Source organism: Glandiceps talaboti, chromosome 3, assembly GCF_964340395.1.
Source record: "Glandiceps talaboti chromosome 3, keGlaTala1.1, whole genome shotgun sequence".
Classification (NCBI taxonomy): Eukaryota; Metazoa; Hemichordata; class Enteropneusta; family Spengelidae; genus Glandiceps; species Glandiceps talaboti.
Genome location: NC_135551.1, coordinates 28,680,880 through 28,702,701, shown reverse-complemented (window position 1 = coordinate 28,702,701; position 21,822 = coordinate 28,680,880). Strand labels below are relative to the sequence as shown.

At 37.5% G+C, this 21,822-nt stretch overlaps 2 protein-coding genes across 2 annotated transcripts in view; both read left to right on the top strand.

Moving 5' to 3' along the window:
• The first annotated feature begins 3,877 nt into the window (after window positions 1–3,877).
• On the top strand, window positions 3,878–17,805 carry LOC144453931 (snake venom 5'-nucleotidase-like). Its single transcript, XM_078145302.1, has 8 exons — window positions 3,878–4,353; window positions 6,761–6,977; window positions 7,410–7,595; window positions 8,296–8,493; window positions 10,325–10,591; window positions 11,546–11,710; window positions 13,827–14,030; window positions 16,270–17,805. Exons 1-8 carry the CDS (start codon window positions 4,018–4,020, stop codon window positions 16,482–16,484), a joined length of 1,788 nt encoding a protein of 595 aa, XP_078001428.1. The 5' UTR covers window positions 3,878–4,017; the 3' UTR covers window positions 16,485–17,805.
• A 284-nt stretch (window positions 17,806–18,089) lies between these two features.
• The window catches only part of LOC144453930 (snake venom 5'-nucleotidase-like), an 11,007-nt gene continuing 7,274 nt past the window's right edge, over window positions 18,090–21,822 (top strand). Inside the window, exon 1 of the mRNA XM_078145301.1 lies at window positions 18,090–19,484. Coding sequence (XP_078001427.1) covers window positions 19,113–19,484 — 372 coding nt within the window. The 5' untranslated portion in view covers window positions 18,090–19,112. The remainder of the gene's footprint in view (window positions 19,485–21,822) is intronic.

Sequence of the window (21,822 nt, the reverse complement as noted above, 5' to 3'; positions counted from 1 at the left end):
ATATTTAAGCTATTCAGACCCTTTCAAGCAATAACTTAATCAATGTTTTACAAGACAGCACCATCAAGTATCAGAAACTATTCTTTATAACTTACATATGGTTGAAATATGTTCTTAAAAAGTTAAATGGCATTATTAGTGTAAAGGTCAGCACATCTAATGGTAGTATCAATGGTAGGGGAAATTTGGAGTTTAAGGCAATTTTAGACTATCTTGGCAAACACTTCACATCTTTAAAAGACAATATCATCTCAAATTAGAATAGAGTGAAAATATTTAAGAAAAGTTTAATATCATTATTACAGTAAAAATGTTGTTGGTGCATCTGATTGTTAGTTGAATGCATGAGTGACCTCTGGGGGTGAGGGAGTCCTTGGGGTTTTCCCCCTGGCAGATCTGGATTTTTTTTGCTTCTATTAACTTAAAGGCAATGTTTAGGTTATTCATAGCCTTTGAGGTAATATTTCCAAGCTTCGAAAAGCTAACGTAAATGTAAGTTTTGAATGAGTTTCCCATGTCACATAAAAATGGGCCCGTAACGCTTGGTATAGGGGCATTAATATTGCAAGTATAGTAAAGTCACCGGTATGTTAGAGAACTTCAGGTGGTCATACCTAGTGTATAATAGAAACTGGAATCTGATTTGTAGTGTCAATAACATGTACTGTCCAAAATAGAAAGTGTATAAATCCCTTCTGAAAAGTTCATACTGACGAGTAGAACAATTTAGATTAACTTCTTTTATAAGCTATCTATGGAGATTACCATTACGAAACCTTCAAGTTCACTTTTGCCCCAGAGTGCAAAATAAGTGAAGCATTGATTGTGAAACAGCCAAGCATTTACATGACATGTTCTGTAACTAGTGTGGTAGCTAGGTAATACATGTATATGTATAGTTATGTTTGAACTAATAAGTAATATTAAAGAATTCATGTAAGAAACAGGGACAAGAACAAATATTTACATGTACCACATTTCAGACAAGACTATATGCCATTGTAGAAAAGGATTTTTTTCGTCCATCACAATACAAAACACAATGACCCCCCCCCCCCCATCCACAATTTTCAAAAACAGGGTGACCTCCCCCTACAAATCCAGCCCCCCCCCCCCCAGGCCGAAGAAACTGACCGGTCCCTAAACAGTGACACTGACCATCGCTGTTTTGAGAGACACGGGGTCATGGAATATATTATGCTAGTACTCAAAGAAACGGCCGTGTAATCTTAAAAATGACAGTTTTCAGTCGTTTCCAGTCGGATTTGCTTCGCGTGTTTTCAGGTATTTTCGATCCCACATTTCAATTATATGGCGGAATAAATAGACTTGTTGCAGCTATAGTTCTATGGTATAGAAAGGTTGAATTTCGGCATATGGGAGGTGGGTGGCACAAAACCCTATAAAACGTCGTAAAACTACGTGTAGCTGTTGTATTTAGTATAAACACATTATTGGTAGGCCTGTCGTTATTGGTTTTGTGTTTGATACAATCTGATTAAAATCCGATGTATTGTACACTTCGCGATTTCTTTTTGGCTGTTACGTTTACTGTCCTTTACTCGTTACATACAATTGATACTATCATAAGATGTTATGATATCACAAACAAGGGTTGCCAAAACATATATAGCTCTGGAAATATACTCTCCGAGGGTTCCAACACCTTGGGTGAAGACGTGTCAAGAGCTTGGCATGACATTACAGCTGCCATGTATAAATAATTATATACATGTAGCAGAGAACAAACTGTTTCCTTAACATACATGTAATAACAATAGCACTGCTAAAGCAGCTATAGTAAGGTCGCTTTGGTAATGTAGGTGCCTATGAGCAAGGGCATGAGGCAACAATTCTGGTGTCTATAACAATATTGAGTAACGTGAATATAGACAACATCAACAAGTTCCGTCAAGTTCTTTTTTTATATAATTATTTCAGTATCTTGAATCGCTAATTAATATCTAATTATAATACACAGAGAAACACATATATTTAACTCAATCGAATCGCGCTGGAATACAAATAGAATACTAGTATACGGGACGGTCGTATAATTCTCTGTCTCAGTGAATTGTTGCCTCATGCCCCTGCTATGAGTACCTTTCTGTTGACCTAATCAAAAGAAATGCCACCTCCTGTATTTATATAAAGTTCTTGTGAAATTGCAATTACTATTTTGTATAGGCCCCAACTCTCTATAACTGCTTTGTCCAAAATCGATCACAACTGTGACAAGCCATTCACATTAACGTTAACTGCGTCAGTAGAAACATTTTCTACTCAGAACGTCTTCAGATTCTTTAATAAAAGTAGAGTTCTGAAAAACTCAGGGCGAACCACACCGAGCATCAAGATATTTCATCATATGTGTAAGTCAATCCACCAACCAATTGCAACCAACCAACCCAGTTAGTCAATCCATCAATCCATCCACCACCCATCCATCCACCACCCATCCATCCATCCATCCATCCACCCACCCATCCATCCATCCACCCACCCACCCACCCACCCATCCACCACCCATCCACCCATCCATCCATCCACCCACCCACCCATCCATCCATCCATCCACCCACCCACCCACCCATCCATCCATCCATCCATCCATCCATCCATCCATCCATCCATCCATCAATCAATCAATCAATCAATCAATCAATCAATCAACCAATCAATCAATAAGTCAGTCAGTCAGTCAGTCAATCAGTCAGTCAGTCAATCACTCAAGTTACTCAGTCAAACAAACAAACAAACAAACAAGCAAACAAACAAACAGACAGACAGACAAACAAATCATAATAAACAAACACAAAGTCGTTCAGTTAATCTGTTAATCTAATCACTGGGTCTTGAAATTGGCAACATTTGTTTACAAATTGTTGTTTTTGTTCATTGTTTACATTTTTTCCTTACAAAAATGTTTGTTTACTGTTTTTGCTCTTTAAAAAATATCTTTTCCCTACAAGGTGCCATGTAATCATGAAATGGTGTTTGGAAATCCGATGGTTTTTATTTCTAAATCAATTGTAACTTGTTCTTTGGCTGATTTTAATAAACCACCTTTACTCTCAGACAACTATAGTTCTAATTCTCTGATTCATACTACTTATCTTGACTACCTTATTAATTATTCATGATTTAGTTCTACTGAGCGCCCATAACCTTTGACCCTTCCTCGTCCCACGCACCATTGAAAGTAGTCTTTTCCCATAGTGAGTGGGGACGAGGAAGGGCCAACGGTTGAGGGCGACCAGTAGAACTACTCATAAATAATCCATAAAGTTGTCAGTCATCGTATAGTAAAGGTGGTTTATTAAATATAAACCAACAAAAGAACAAGTCAAAATTGATTTAGGAAAAACACACCAGATTTTCAAATCATCACATTATTACCTTGTATGTAGGGAAAAACATATTTTTTAAAGAGAAAAAAACCCAAAGTTTTATAAAGAAAGAAAGAACAAAAACAATAATAAAAACAACTATTTGTAAAAAAAAAAAAATATGGCCAATTTCAAGCCACTGTGATCTAATCATACAGCCTGCCAGCCAAACGGCCAACCGGCCAACCAGCCAGCCAGCCAGCCAAAATATTACTTCCCTACACCTGTCGTCTCACAAAAGACACACACTATGTAATGTTGTGCTCAACTGAACATAGTCGAAACCAACCAGCAAATTTGAAGGTCCTATTAATGCGAGTACTTGGTGACGTTCATCATATGCCAAATCATAAACAAGATTTGTTGAAAAAGATGGGGGCGCTGTGCAAGAATATACTGGACGGCTCGAATTGTCATGAGTTGAAAAGCAGTGTACGCCCTGAACAGCCAATAACAACCATTACCTACCCTGTTGTCAGCGAAAAGAATAATAAAACACCGTATGTATCTCATTCTACCTGTCTGGTCACGTGCACACGCGAGACGGTCTGACTCGGTGGGTCTCAAGTACTGAACTGGTCTAGATAATCAAAGCTTTAGAGTCAAGAACGTTAAATTCTTCGAAACCATGAGGTCGAATTGGTTGATTTTACGAGTTCTGATCGTAGTTTGGTTTTCGTCTGTGAAAGCACTAGAGTTAGCCATTTTGCACACGAACGACTTACATGCACGGTTTGAAGAAACAAACAAGTACAGTGGTAGATGTAGCGACGAAGACAAACTAGAAGAAAAGTGTTATGGTGGAGTTGCAAGGATTGCAACGAAGGTGAAAGAATTGAGGTCTTTACACAGTAACGTATTACTCCTGGATGGAGGTGATCAGTTCCAAGGAACGTTGTGGTTTTATAACTACAAGGGCAAGGCAGCTTCACACTTCATGAATAGAATTGGCTACGATGCGATGGTAAGTAGTCATTTAGTTTTCAGATCTTTTCAGTATAAGTATAAATGATCTAATATAAATATAGCATACCGAATGCTGGGTGATTAGGCAAAAAGAAAGAAAGAAAAAGAATTGTCTGTATAAAGTGGCGCGACGACACGATTTTTTTTTACTCTCAGCAAACCTGTCACTCAATCTAATATATATGGCAGTTACTGGCCTTTTTATTTAGTACTTTGTGTGTGTGGGACAGATGTCATTTGCTTAATTGTTCACGGTTGGTTCTGTAGTTGTCTTCATTGAAGAGGGGGGGGGGTTGTGTTTCCCCAAAACTGCAGACTGCATGGGCTGGACAAACACGAAAAAAAGACTGACGAGAGGGTATTTAAATGATGAGAGCGCTGACCCGAAACAGTTCTTCTTTTGGGCCTTAGGGCGCAACAATTTTTTAAAAATCCTCCAGCCACTCCCCAGATACCAAGTGGTTGGCCCTTTACACACTCTTACAGCTGCAATAAAAATGTTCCGAGAGCCACGTCCAAATTTGGTTTCAAAGAACCAAAAATAGGGGACGGAATCATATTTCTTGAAAGATTACAAGGATACGAGAGACCATGCTATTGAAATTACGGTTGTTTTAAAAATTGTCAGGAAACCAAGTAGTATAGATAACAGTGAACAAGGTAGTCTTCACTATACTGACACCACTGAGTGGTTTGGCATATTTGGAAAGTGTTCACTTACAAAAAATCACATGACGTGACCCTAGAGTATCATGTCAGAATTCTGAATGGGGTTTTCTGTTCAGGTATTCAAACCTTGACAGAAGAGATTATTGGTGTACAGCCGACAGGGCACACTTCATGCAAATAATGTTTCAGATTGACCCTTTCGTTGTCAAACACACAAATCATTGGACATAGTTACATGGTCGCTCTGTTACCGTTCTTGCTAGAGAAATGATGTTGTCATATTTGACTGTCTTAAGCAGTAAGCATTATTGTTGTGTGGGAAGCGTTGAAACGTTTTAGTCAGGAACATATTAAGTCATAGCTGACAATCAACAAAAGAACTGTTTTTAAGATTCAGGCGAAGACTGACTTCTCTATAATTGAGGTTTAAAAACAAGTAACTTTGAAGCGCCTTTTCAACTAAATCTGATAAACACCGATCGAGATGGCTATGTGCATTCACGACACAAATGAAATAACGACTACACAGCTAAAATGGTACAATAGACTATACAATGCAAAATACGGTACACCATGTACTTTGTTAGACCCTAGGACAGGCCACAGTGCCAACTCTAGGAATAATAGTTTTCAGTTCAAATAAAACACTAGTAATGCACAATAATTTAGGTTACACTTTAAGCCACTCCATCTTAGTTGGTGTATTTTAAGTGTAAGACAAAATTCACAGCGAAGTTAATATTCTATCCGAGGTCATTTAAGGTCAGGAGAACTATCTAGCGGTCATGACCTGTAGTTAGTGGCTGCTTCAAAATTCATTACTGTTGTAACATTATTTACCAAATAATGTACCAACTGATCGCACTTTCCAGGCATGTCCCACTTTCTTTTAAGTCCTTTGGTGGTGGACAGTCTCCCCATAGACCCTTCTATGGTCTCCCTTATCTCAGACAACCAGTCTGAGGTATTTTGTGTTACTACTACAACAACAACAACTACAATGTAGTAACACAAAAGACACCAGACTGGTTGTCATTCATCTCGAATACTAATTTTGGATGCGTTACAATACCCCCTGTTCTGTACAAAATATTTGCAATCGTTGCCAACGTCAGTTGACGTAATTTTAGACTGCTTTATATTGTCGATTGAAGCCAAAGTCAACAAACCAGTGGACGGCAGGTATAAACCAGCAAACAATGCCCAACCAAAGTTAATTCCAGCAGAGCATAACATGAACACAATAGATGACATTTCATGGCCTTTGCAAGTCTTCCCACGTACACAGGATGTAATAAGTTATGTAAAGGAGAGGTACGGTGTTGGTATTCAAACACCTAGTAACAGTTACTAGGTTTAGGATACAAACAAACGGCATGCGCAATACAACGGATAAGAAATAGGCAATTAAAAACATATTTACGGAGTTTTTCTATTTGCAAAAACAATGCGACGCAACAATGACCAAGTTTGTCGTTGTATCTCAATAAATGTTTAAAAAATCACACACACCAAAAAGCTAAAAAGTGTGTAAAAAGTCTGTTCTTGAAGTAAAGGAGTTGCAAATATATTTATATAACTTATTACATCCTGTGTACACATGGGACGCGTCCGAAGTGTCAAAATCTTTAGAGTGTATTATCTGATACATGAACTTTCGACATTTAAAATATTTTGCTTTAAAGAACTGCTGTCGGCGACTTTTTCCAATACCGATTTTGATGTTTTGGTTCTAGGCTCTTGGGAACCATGAGTTCGACAATGAAGTCGAGGGCCTAATTCCATTCCTTGAGAATGTAAGTTTCCCTGTATTGAGTTGCAATATCAATACAACCTATGAAGCTGACATTGAAGGTCTATTTGTAAAATCTACCACCATAGCTGTACCAACTGGTGATAAGATAGGTATTGTAGGATATACAACTGAAGACACACCAATTATATCCAATTCAGGTAAGTACAAGCATAGTGATGATCACAGTGTCGTCAGAACCACCAATCACCATTACCACCACCACCACCACCACCACCACCATCCCACCAACTCCACCACTGCAGTGACCTTCGCTGCCACCAACACCACCACCACCACCACTACCACCATCCCACCAACTCCACCACTGCAGTGACCTTCGCTGCCACCACCACCACCACCACCACCACCACAACCACCACCACCACCACCACCACCACAGTGTCGTCAGAACCACCAATCACCATTACCACCACCACCACCACCACCACCACCACCACCACCACCACCACCACCACCACCACCACCACCACCACCACCACTGTGAGGTGCGTAATTAAGAAAAGACCGTCAATTGATTAACAATGTACACATTTTGTTGTTGATACAACTTGTTGCCTTTTCTTTTCTAGGGAATCTTATCTTTGAGTCTGTGATAGACTGCGTTCAGAAAGAGGTCGATAAATTGAAATCACAAGGTATAAATAAAATCGTGGCACTTGGTCATGCAGGGATTGATAAAGATATAGAGATTGCTGACCAAGTGGCTGGAGTGGATATTGTCATTGGTGGACATACTAACACGTTCCTTTACACAGGTAGGTGAAATGCAGATTGATATTTGATGGCATCTCCTTGCCTGGATTTCTGCGTTTATGGTTGACGAAATAAGTGTCTAAAGACGTTATTCAAAAATTGACTAATTGGGTTCGATTGTCTTTGTTGTTATTCTTGTTGTTGCTGCTGCTGCTGCTGCTGTTGTTGTTGTTGTTGTTGTTGTTGTTGTTGTTGTTGTTGTTGTTGTATCATCGCGAGTCTCCATCAGCGCATAACCGCTGTAGGATGAGTACGGTAATACAATGTATGTCTGTCTACATTTATAGGGTTGCTATAAATGAAAGAAACTCACCATAAAGTAATTTGAATTTGTTACATTCATAGACTGAACCAAATAAATGTATATTCAAATTTTTTTGTGGAAAGTTCACTTTTATTAATATAAATATTTCAAATCATGGGTTGAAGGCCCAGTTCGGATAAGGATTAAAACGTAGGTTTAAAAGACGATTGGCTTGTATTTGCTGGCCCAGAACAAAACTAGGATAATGATATGTAAACCTCATGGCTCCACTGAAAAGATAAAACTAATACGAGAACCTGAGAATGACACCTCAGTATCTAAATCCATGAGCTCACAAAGTCACATCTTCAAAGAAAACCGAATTACAAAATAATACATGAATAAATTAAACCGATTTGATTTACAAGAATCAGTTTAACCGTTTTTTCCCTTAATAGGCGATGCACCTGGTCATGAGACACCTTTCGGGGAGTACCCGTTGGTTCGTCGCCATGACGACGGCAGAAGTGTGTTGGTAATGCAAGCCTATGCATATGGCAAGTACCTTGGATATCTCAACGTTACATTTGACAGTGATGGAGAAATTACCGAATATCAGGGAAATCCTATTCTGTTGGATAAAAATGTTGAAAAGGGTAGGTATGATAGATAAAACTGTCTGGTGATTTGGCAATACACATATTTCTATCATCTCACATCCCTCTATCTGTAATTTGAAAGGTGAATATGGACGTTTGCTGCATCATTATTGGGTTCCAGTTACTACTGACATTAGTTCCACAAGTTATTTTTTAAGTTACTAGTCCCATATTCTTCAATCGTTTTGATTCTGTTATTACACTTGTGGTAACAAAATATTGTGATCCGAATAAAGAGTAAAACAATTCCCGGAGACTTGAGCAAATGTAGTTTTTGTAAAAAGTTATGCAAACTCTAACATTCACGATGTAATATATGTGTTTATTATCTAAGCATATGATGTGAAGTAAATTGACCAGGCCAAATGATGACTGTAATATGCAAGGAAAGACTTGATTCTGATGCCTGACCCTGACTGATAAGGTCTAAAGTGAAGATCTCAAAGAAAGTTTGAACTTTTATTATATATAAATGCGGTCTCTATATATTACTACAGGCGTTCGTGATGTTGATATCATAGAGAACTACGAGAGTGAGTCCGAGCGGCTGAACACATGAGGTACTGAAAGTAATACCTCGCATTTTTTGGTCTGCCGCAGTCACTCGCGTAATTCTCTTCGACTATGATATATGAACTTCAGGAGCAATTGTATGTATTAAGGTGCTTTAGTTTAATAGGGAGCTTTCAGTAATTACAAGGGGAAGGCCAAGGGAAACCAGTCCCGGGTCACAACATGGTTGCAATTCTGTCAGACATGGGAAAGGACACTAGTCCCAGGATCAATGGTTTAAAAGGAATTAATCCCACTACTGCCCCCCCCCCCCCACACTTAGAAAATTGAAAACGATTGGTTATTTACCAACTACTACCACCACAGTATATTTGTAATTGAAGGTACCGCATTAATCAAAACCTGTGTTTGGATCACATTGGCTGAGTTGCAGGCCAGAACGTTAACTCCAAAATACTAGATATATGGGCACATTCCCAACATTCTAGTCTGGACTGAGGTCAATATTTCTACGACATTATCTCTACTTTACCCAATTGTTTCCGTTTTACTCCTGCGAGACCCACTTATCTCTTCGCGACACTATATGCCATCAGGTTCTCCGCAACGTCGGATTTGACGATATGGTCTGATGTTGTGATGCCTAACCCTAACCCTAAGCCATAATTCAAGGCAGCATTGGGTTATTCAATACCAAGGTTACACGGATGCTATGGTAAAAGTGAAACATATTTTGAGCACCTCATATCCATAGCTAATAACAATACAAAGTATAGTGTCAACAATCAAAATAGTATTAATTTTGAGGGGTCACTTTAGTGTGCACCTAGCTACTGGCTATATTGCCTGGAGTTTGCATACGATGCGCAGTGATCGGATGTCAAAATCACACAATATATGCTAAGTGAGATAATACAGGTAGTCAAAGTCAAATGTGACAATCCCATTCTCTAAAATATGTCCCTCGTCCCGAGAACGGATTTGTAAAAGGTGCCCCCCCCCCATTCCCCCGGCCCTCCCCCTTTTAATTACTGAAGCCTCCGTTACATAGTAAATACTGGTTTTCTGACAACAAATATGGCTGCCATCTGGTCATTTTCGATACAGTCGTGGAACGAACTGAGGAACATATTTCCCTGTAATATGTCACCTTTATGCCAGGTTTGGATGAAATCGGGTGTTGCATGACAGATAAAAGCCATATTACGGACAGACGAATGGATTGAACCCATGGTAATGTCCAAAATTAGACACATTGAATGCTACAACAGTACACATTTTGACGACAATCTGTTTGTCAATCTACTTGTTACAGATAATTCTACAGCAACTGAAGTTAATCTATGGGCAGAACCTATACAGGCACTATCCTCTGAATACGTTGGTAAAACTCACGTCTTTTTAGATGGTCGACGTGAAAGCTGTCGTCTTGTAGAATGTAACCTTGGAAACCTAATAGCAGATGCAATGGTCCATCAAAACATCAAACATCCTGATGGCGTCAAATGGAATGACGTCAGCATAGCAATAATGAACAGTGGTGGAATACGTACATCATTACACTCTGACGAAGGAGGTGCAGGTAGGTAGTCAGCCGATGTCGTCCAGTAAACAAATTCACCATCCTTTTGTTTTTCAAAGTCATGCTATATTCTGACCATAATTTGGCAACTAAGGTTAGCATGTATTGTTCACGGATAGTTACACAACATTGGCAATATCATAGTTGATCATAATTACCATTGTCTCCTCGAAACTTCTATATAAGGTAGGCCATACATCATGTCTTGTCGCCTAGAAACTTCCGAAATATAATTTCAAAAACGACCAAATTTGACAGAGAAAAGGAGAAAACCGAGAATAAACCATGATGTGATGTGCTATGTGATGGGCTAATTTATGCATGTGACGTGCTAATTTATGCATATAATGGTCTAATTTATGCAGCTGTTTCCTCACAGTTAACAAATAATAACTTGAAGGTGGAACCAAAATATTAAATTTAAATTACTTAATCTGAAGGGTGGTCGGTGTCTGTCTCGTACTCGCATATCAGTTTTCTGATTCTTGACAATCATACAATTATATACTACATGTAATAGTTTACCACTAGTACTGGGACACTGAGGACGTTCAGGATGTATGATGCGCGGTTTTCTAATCCCCCCCTCCCCGGTGTACATTATTCAGTCACACACAGATTCACGAGTACTTAGTTTTGTTTTATTTTGTTTTCTGTTCCTATTTTCCTTGTTTGATATGATCATATTCCTATGGTTGGAACTGTCGAGCTATGACAACAATATATGACCGAACGAAGCCCAGCAACACATAGCACATTTGGGTTCCATGTGAATAATCTTCCCCTGCTGTTGGCGGTCATGACTCAGGGTGGGACCCCCCCCCCCCCCACACACACACACACAACCGTCTTGTGAGTTTTCTGAATAATTGGAAAGTAATTAGGAATCGAGCCTTATCACTACTTTCCTTAAATAGAACAAGACTACAGCACAAACAACTCTTTGTGTTTCAGGTTCGATATCTGTTGGTGATATATTGAACGTCCAACCATTTCGTAATACCCTAGATATAATCGAAATAACCGGGAAAACTCTTCGCAAAGCCCTGGAACACTCCGTATCTGCATACACACCAGAAGATCCAGAACACGCAGATGGACGCTTCCTGCAATACTCAGGTTGGCCAATTTTATTCATGAAAGAGAAGACTTCCGTTTAGGATTTTTAGGCATTCATTGATACTTTCTTTAGTTTTCTATTAAAATTGTAACACATTTGACAGTACTCTAAATAAGGAACTTGCAAACCCGTCATCTTAAAAAGGCTTGTCGGGAAATGTGATATTTTTGAATCGATAAAATGAAGAAATCACGTTCTGCACAGAAAACAACATATCAGCAATCAGTTTTAGTTGGCGTCTATCAGAAAGAGGTTGAATGTCACTTTAGGGACGAGATCAATAGCTCAATGTAGGATAAAAAAATATTCTTATACTTAGGCCTCTGACCCCTACCCCATCTCTTCTAACTAAATTGGCCGAAATTGAAAGTTGTTTCAGACAGCAAATCATTTTCATATCTGTGTAATATTATGTAGTGCTATGAATACAAAGCCAGTATGTAGTGAGGAAAATTGCTCTTTTATTGACTGTACTGTACTTTAGTGTCATGCATTTACTATGGTGAAAGTTCTTCCATTTTCAAGTCAATTTGGCTACATTTTTTTAAAGAAATATTTGTATTTAGGGATATAAAACAAGATTTCATTAAAAGTAAAAAATGATTTTGTAGGAGGAAAACTAAACTGGCTCAACCCCCATCCTCAAAGTAAAAAAAAAAAGTATTTTATCCTACACTGAACTATTGATCTTGCCTTGCTATCGGAGACGCCGCCCTACTGTGAGTGTAATTACTTCAACGCCTATCGATAGTATGTTGTACCAATAATTTTAGTTTGTGTTTGTCTATAGCTTGATTTCCAAAGTAGTATATCAACAATAGTTTTAGTTGTCTTAGATTGTCTATAGCTTGATTTCCATAGTAGTATATCAACAATGATTTTAGTTTATGTCTATCTTAGTTTGCCTATAGCTTGATTTCCATAGTAGTATATCAACAATAGTTTTAGTTTGCGTCTTAGTTTGCCTATTATAATAGCTTGATTTCCATAGTAGTAAATCAACAATAGTTTTAGTTTGTGTCTATCTTAGTTTGCCTATCATAGCTTGATTTCCATAGTAGTATATCAACAACAGTTTTAGTTTGTGTCTATCTTAGTTTGCCTACAGCTTGATTTCCATAGTAGTATATCAACAATAGTTTTAGTTTGTGTCTATCTTAGTTTGCTGATAGCTTGATTTCCATAGTAGTAAATCAACAACAGTTTTAGTTTGTGTCTCTATTTAAGTTTGCCGATAGGCTTGATTTCCGTAGTACTAATTTTGGTTGTTACCACACTCTTTAGGCCTAGGCCTAAAAAAGAAATTGTTTGGTTCCCCACCTAGTTTTTCACTGCCAACCCTAAACTTTTTTTACGTATTCGAGAAAATAAAATAAAATCACGAAAATTGTGAAGTCTCGCGAGAATGGGTGGATGTGGAAACTGACAACAACTTAAAAAGACAATATAAAACAGTTCTTCCAATCTGTAATGGCTGTACATCTGATGGGAAGAATAATAACAGAGACCATATGGAAAACAACGGAAAAAATAACTATCTGAACTAGACACACACACACACACACACACACACACACACACACACACACACACACACGCACACGCACACACACACACACAAAAAAAAAAATATAAAAAAATCTACCTACCCTACCTATTCTAAAATCGAGCGTAATCGGAACCATACAAATTTTTAGGCCTTATCCAGGGCTATCTTGAGATATACATTAGGTTAGCTATTACTGAGACTATGAGAAAGAATCGCAGTCTTTGCGTATGTTTAACTTGGATTGACTAATCATGTACAGGTAATAACAGTACAACTGATATTATCCCATCTTACAAGATGGTGAAAGGTACGTTTGCTGGAAATGGGATAGAACATTTCTTCTCTGTATAAACTTTGTGTTCAGAGTTTCATTCTTAGGACATGTAGTACTTATTACTAATATTATAACGTCTACAAATGTAAAGGGATATTTTGCTACGTATTTTTGTCTCAAAACAACATGAATTAGCAGACAAGTATGAAAAGGGAGAATGCTGTGTGATCTCATCCCGGGTTAGGTTATCACGGTCTAATGTTCTACCTCAAATCTTATCTTTTATCTCAAGGTTTGTTGGTGACCTATGACACGAGTAAACCAATTGGAAAACGTGTAGTAAAAGTGGAAGTTAAATGTACAGAATGTGCAGTACCAGAATATCGCCCTCTACAGTCAAATGCTCTTTATAAAGTTATTCTCCCGACTTATGTCGCGGAAGGTGGTGATGACTACGAGATGTTATTATCTGAACGTGTTTCCTATCATATTCCAGGTAGGGCTACATTGTATCTAATTACTATGTCAAGTAAAGATACACTGTATATTATTACTATACCAGGTAAGGCCACACTGTATCTTATTACTATGCCAGGTAAAGCCACACTGCATCTTATTACTCTGTCAGGTAAGGTTACACTGTATCTTATTACTATGTCAGGTAAGGCTACACTGTATATTATTACTATGCCAGGTAGGGCTACACTGTATATTATTACTATGCCAGGTAAGGCCACACTGTATCTTATTACTATGCCAGGTAAGGCCACACTGTATCTTATTACTATGCCAGGTAAAGCCACACTGTATCTTATTACTCTGTCAGGTAAGGTTACACTGTATCTTATTACTATGCCAGGTAAGGCCACACTGTATCTTATTACTATACCAGGTAAGGCCACACTGTATCTTATTACTATGCCAGGTAAAGCCACACTGCATCTTATTACTCTGTCAGGTAAGGTTACACTGTATCTTATTACTATGCCAGGTAGGGCTACACTGTATATTATTACTATGCCAGGTAAGGTTACACTGTATCTTATTACTATGCCAGGTAAGGCTACACTGTATCTTATTACTATGTCAGGTGAGGCTACACTGTATCTTATTACTATGTCAGGTAAGGCTACACTGTATCTTATTACTATGTCAGGTAAGGCCACACTGTATCTTATTACTATGTCAGGTGAGGCTACGCTGTATCTTATTACTATGCCAGGTAAGTCCACACTGTATCTTATTACTATGCCAGGTAGGGCTACACTGTATATTATTACTATGTCAGGTAAGGCTACACTGTATCTTATTACTATGTCAGGTGAGGCTACACTGTATCTTATTACTATGCCAGGTAAGGCCACACTGTATCTTATTACTATGCCAGGTAATAAGGCTACACTGTATCTTATTACTATGCCAGGTAAGGCTACACTGTATCTTATTACTATGCCAGGTAAGGCCACACTGTATCTTATTACTATGCCAGGTAAGGCTACACTGCATCTTATTACTATGCCAGGTAATAAGGCTACACTGTATCTTATTACTATGCCAGGTAAGGCTACACTGTATCTTATTACTATGCCAGGTAAGGCTACACTGTATCTTATTACTATGCCAGGTAAGGCTACACTGTATATTATTACTATGCCAGGTAAGGCTACACTGTATCTTATTACTATGCCAGGTAAGGTTACACTGTATCTTATTACTATGCCAGGTAAGGCTACACTGTATCTTATTACTATGCCAGGTAAGGCTACACTGTATCTTATTACTATGCCAGGTAAGGCCACACTGTATCTTATTACTATGCCAGGTAAGGTTACACGGTATCTTATTACTATGCCAGGTAGGGCTACACTGTATATTATTACTATGCCAGGTAAGGTTACACTGTATCTTATTACTATGTCAGGTAAGGCCATACTGTATCTTATTACTCTGTCAGGTAAAGCCACACTGCATCTTATTACTCTGTCAGGTAAGGTTACACTGTATCTTATTACTATGCCAGGTAGGGCTACACTGTATATTATTACTATGCCAGGTAAGGTTACACTGTATCTTATTACTATGCCAGGTAAGGCCACACTGTATCTTATTACTATGCCAGGTAAGGTTACACTGTATCTTATTACTATGCCAGGTAAGGCCACACTGTATCTTATTACTATGCCAGGTAAGGTTACACTGTATCTTATTACTATGTCAGGTAAGGCCATACTGTATCTTATTACTATGTCAGGTAAGGCTACACAGTATCTTATTACTATGTCAGGTAAGGCTACACTGTATCTTTATTAACCCCGAGACCCTTACGAACAATACTAGAATTACAATATACGCTATATGTTCAAACATAGACAAAGGCCGTGATTATAACTTGCTAATTGCAAAAAAGCTACCCAGTTTGTCATGTACTTTATTACATGTTTTACAGATTTATATTACTAGTACTTTGTTTCGTTTTGTTTGGTGTTTTTTGGTCGTGAATAAGCTACAAATAAGAACTTGTCCTGTCATATCGTTTTTCAGTTAGAAAAGTAGCAAGTTTGTTTTCTTGATGATCAAATACAAGAAATTGCGTCAATCCTGTGAGATGGTAATCTCTTTTTGGACGTCTACACTGTGTATAATTGTTCATAACCCAAAATGCAAAAAGTTAACGTTTCCGATATATCATCCTTCACCAAGTATTAAGCCATTTTTGTCGTATTCATTATTTACAGGCGACTTGGATACTGATGTGTTGATTGAGTACATTAAGAGAGAGTCGCCGATAACGATTGGTTTGGAACGTCGTATTACGATTATCGATGACAAGACGGACTTGCCAATGTGTCGCGAAAACATTAATGTAGCAGCCATGGCACGGATCTCAATGTGGTGTCTGTTTGCTGCCTTATCATTAACCATTGTATTAGTAGAGTCTCGGTCGTTTTAAATGAGCACAGACCATAGCAATATAGTTGCTAATGGTTGTTTTAGACGGGCAAAATTTCTCAAAGTATAATATTGCATATCGTAGTATTCAAAAGTATGCTATCATTATGAAAAATGACAGTATATTCAAAGTACTAAATCAGCTCTTTATTCTTGGCAATTTGATTTAATGGTAGTGTTTTGTTTTGTTTCGTCACTAATTACCAACAGATAGTGTAAACCTTTGACCAGAATCTTTAAAGTTCGAGAGACACATGTACTACTAGTACACACCAATGGCACTTGTACCTTGGAATTTGACATTCTAGCTAATTTCCGCACTTGCAGTCGACAGTTGTTTTAGCTAATTACCCAGGAAGCAAATTTTTTTTCAGTCTTGAGTTGGTCTGCAAATATTTTGTCCTCTTTGGCCATCGATAAAAAATCATGTAAACTGACAGCCTCCCGTAAGATTAAAACCATACTGTTGAAATGCAAAATTTTGAGTAACAGCTCTGAGACTCGTACTGATGTACTCCCTAATTGAAATCTTTATAAGACACTGTATATACATTTGTATGTGATTTAGTCTCTGATCCTGGGAATTACAAACACTTTGTATTTTTTGTACATGTCATGGAATTTCATCCATTTCGTCCCATAAAGTTTGATGTAAAAGAACTTTGACATGACTTACCTTAAAACCAGATACCACACGTATCACATTCTAAAATACAAAGGAATTAACACTTTAAAGATCCTTTCATTATTTCTTGATCTGAGTGAACACTCAATTCTACACTTTTATTCAATTTACTTCAACTTCGATCATTAGGAGGAAACGCATTCGTCTCTAAGGTTGTATTGCAGGAGTCAGCATGTACGACACAACTACTGTTAAACGTTGGAGGAAACACATTAGTCTCTAAGCTGCTATTACAGGAGTCAGCATGTACAGCACGACTACTGCTAAACGTTGGAGGAAACACATTCGTCTCTAAAGCTGCTATTACAGGAGTCAGCATGTACAGCACGACTACTGCTAAACGTTGGAGGAAACACATTCGTCTCTAAAGCTGCTATTACAGGAGTCAGCATGTACAGCACGACTACTGCTAAACGTTGGAGGAAACACATTCGTCTCTAAAGCTGCTATTACAGGAGTCAGCATGTACGACACGACACAGCTGCTGAACATTGGCGTTGAGCGTTAACCAAGAGGAATATATATAGTTTTGGTAGTATTGGAACTCTTTCTTGGTTGTAACTCGGAGTTTCACGCATTGCGCAAAACTATTACGCTCTGCCACTGCGGTATAGAGCACTGTCTTAGCAGATTGATACTCACCGAGTTATATATATATATATATATATATATATATATATATATATATATATATATATATATATATATATATATATATATATATATATATATATACTAACTCGGTGAGTATCAATCTGCTAAGACAGTGTCTGATGATCGCACAATGCGTGAAACTCCGAGTTACAACCAAGAAAGGGTTCCAGTACCACCAAAACTAAATGTATATATATATATATATATATATATATATATATATATATATATATATATATATATATATTATATACATAATACTACTCGTATATTATATTATATTATATATATCTTAGGTGTCAGAGTATGTTTTAGACTTAAATCCATGGAATTAAAAAGTATTACGGCCAGTGACAGACAAACATTAACAGACGGAACAAATAGCAGGGAAAGTGAACCTCAGACCATGCCTAAGAGTAAACAAATGAATTGGATTAATACCACTTAACATAGGACAGCATGTCACACGTATTGCACTTCATGGTTTGATAAGAACAGTTTTACGACCTCTTTACATAATAGTTCACATTCACAAATACATTTCAAGTTCCCTTGGCGTTTAATGTATATGTAAAGTTGTCATAAAACTGTCAATATCAGACCATGGAATGTAAATGTACAAGTCTCTGCTGTTCCAATATGCTGTGCCAACTGTCCAATTCTTATTCAGGTCGTATTGTGAAGGTCTTGGTTCATATAATTGTAAAATGTTTGCCGTTTAATCGCAGAACAGTGACTGTCGCTAAGGACTAGGTCGGAAGATTCTACTTTTTAAGGGGGGGGGGTTCTGATGTGGTTGGCAAGGTTAATTAAGCCCCCTCCCCCACCCATGCATTTATATATGCAGTACATGTATTCATATCAATTGTGATATAAATTATTAGATTACTTTTAAACAAACGGAATAAATACCAAAGAAAAGCCAGACTTCGCTTGAAAATAACGGTTGCTTTAAGAATTCATGGCTCAACAATATGGTGAAACATGGATCATTTGTTTTAAAACAATATAAGCAGTTTTACCGCATTTCACGGTCGCTCTCCCCTAATTCATTAACAGTCCTCCTCCTCGTCCTCTAATTAACCACTGTCCTTCCCTAATTCGGTAAGCAGACCTCCCCTAATGTATTAACTACTATCCTGTCCTTACCCATTGCCTACTTGCACAAGCTCTGTTATAGTAAGTACACTATATACAAACCTATCGATGTCATCACACGCGGCACTCGAAACGGCCTGATTTCTTTGTTATCAAATCGCCGTTAAATTAATGTCCATGTAATCAATGTGAATGCTGGGAGTCAAGAACGTTAAATACTACTCCACTATGAAGTTGAATTGGTTAATTCTACGAGTTTTGGTCGTAGTTTGGTGTTCGTCTGTAACTGCACTGGAGTTAGCCATTTTGCACACGAACGACTTACATGCACGGTTTGAAGAAACAAACAAATACAGTGGTAGATGTAGCGACGAAGACAAACTAGAAGAAAAGTGTTATGGTGGAGTTGCAAGGATTGCAACGAAGGTGAAAGAATTGAGGTCTTTACACAATAACGTGTTACTCCTGGATGGAGGTGATCAGTTCCAAGGAACGCTGTGGTTTTATAACTACAAGGGCAAAGCTGCTTCACACTTCATGAATAGAATTGGCTACGATGCGATGGTAAGTAGTCATTTAGTTTTAGGAAGTTAAAAGTTCAATCGTTAGTAGGATGATTTCAAGGACGTTATGTCAAATATAAGGTCACTCTTCTGTATGTCATTGGTGGCCATATTAGAGGTAAACTACATTGATTCACTTGTGTCTTCTCTCACCATTACCACGCACGGTTATATAGTGATTTTCAGGATTTTGATGTGATTTTAGCTGGGGATTACAATGCTAGAACTGGAAAACTATTAGATTACATTCCGAAAGAACATCAAGACACACTTGATACTATTGAGTTTTCCGACTCCAATGTGCCAAGACAGTCAAAAGATATTTATGAAAATAATTTTGGGCGGACGTTGATTGATCTGTGTTGTAAACTAGATTTACATATCTTAAACGGGCGATTTGTAGGTGACAAGAATGGTGAATACACCTGTTGTACTAGCCAAGGTGTTAGTATTGTTGACTACATAATTGTCTCAAACTCACTATTTGAATATGTAACAAATTTTATTGTTGATGACCTTGATATGTCTGACCATTTTCCAGTCAATTGTAGATTTCTTTTTTCAAGTGCCCAACATAAATTAAGTAACCACATTGTTGATATGATGATTTCTCCATTGCAAAGATTTTATTGGAAAAGTCAATTTGACACTGAATTTAATGAAAAACTGCAAGATGAAATATGATATGTAGTGATGGCATAACCGAATATTTCAACTGTAATATTGGTACAAGACAGGGGTGTATGTTAAGTCCCCTTTTATTTTACATGTGTATTAATGAGTTGGCGAGTTGTATGAATGACAACGCAGCTGGTGACATTTATGTTAATGAAGACTTCCCATCAGTTGGCATTTTAATGTATGCTGACGATGTGGCAGATGTAGCAGTTTTACCAATATGAATATGGTTACAACGCAAAATAACTAAGCCAGCAACATTCTGTAAACGTTGGGCAATGGAAATTAATTTAGATAAAACAAAGATTATGGTATTCAGAAATGGGGGTCCCTTAAAACACAGTGAAAAATGGTTTTATGGTGGAACAGAGGTTAATTCCTATTATAACTACCTAGGTTTGTTAATTTCCTCAAGGTTGTCATGGTCACCTGCAAAAAAGAACTTGGCACTGAAAGGTAACAAAGCCTTGTTTCAAATACAAGCCATTATCAGAAAGTTAGGGGGTATGTCGTTAAATTATTTGATTCCATTATCGTTCCTATGATTTGTTATGGTAGTGAAATATGGGGTTTCGAGTATCCTGAACAAATTGAAAGAGTACAATATAAGTTTTGTCGATTTTTGTTGGGTGTAAATAGTAGTGTGAATACTGTTGCTCTTCTCGGTGAATGTGGAAGATTTTCTTTGTGTCATGTATATTTTAAACGTTGTGTACATGTATCTTACTGGTTAAAATTACTTAGGATACTTATTGTAATATTATTTTCATTTGTATAAATCAACTCAAGACAATTTATCGTACTATTAATTAATTTTTGGAATTTAGAAATAACCTATTGTAAACTAAATATTAATCTTTGAGAACGGATCCGATAGTGTTTACTTTTCCTACTGAAAGATTATTGTAGATATTGTGATTTATGTTAAGTAAAAGCATACTATCAATTCATTCATACCTATATAATCTCGTGCTATTAATTTTACTATTTATAACTACTGTACCTGAACCCAAGTCCCCACGACGGCATCGGTCATACGCAACCTTAGCCCCGTCCGTAAGACTGTGTTGCTTACATTAGCATGGACGACAAAAGATACCCGAAAGCAGCATATCAAATGTTGAAAAAGCTAGATGAAGCAGGTAGAAAAACATGGGCAACATACGTTAAAATTTTACTGATGAAATATGGTTTTGGTATTGTTTGGTTAGAGCAGCAGGTTGGCAATGAGGAAGTGTTTTTAAAACTATTTACACAAAGAGTGAAAGATTGTTGTTTTCAGGAATGGTCTTCCGAAATTCGGGAATCAGCTAGACTACGTACGTACAGAGAATTTAAATCTGCTCTCGAACCAGAACAGTATTTATCATCTATAACGGTTATGATATACAAACGTGCATTAGCTCGATTCCGTTGCTCTAGCCACAATCTAAGAGTGGAATCGGGTAGACACGAAAATGTTCTTTTAACTGTTCGATGCTGCCCTTTTTGTGTACTTTTTGACGTTTCTGTTATAGAAGATGAATATCACTTTTTGATGTCATGTCCATTATATGCTGATGACAGAGCCGTACACATTCCCAAGTATTATTATACTTTCCCATCCAGGGAAAAGTTTAATTATCTTCTTTCAAATGCAAACTCCAAGCTTAATTTTCAGT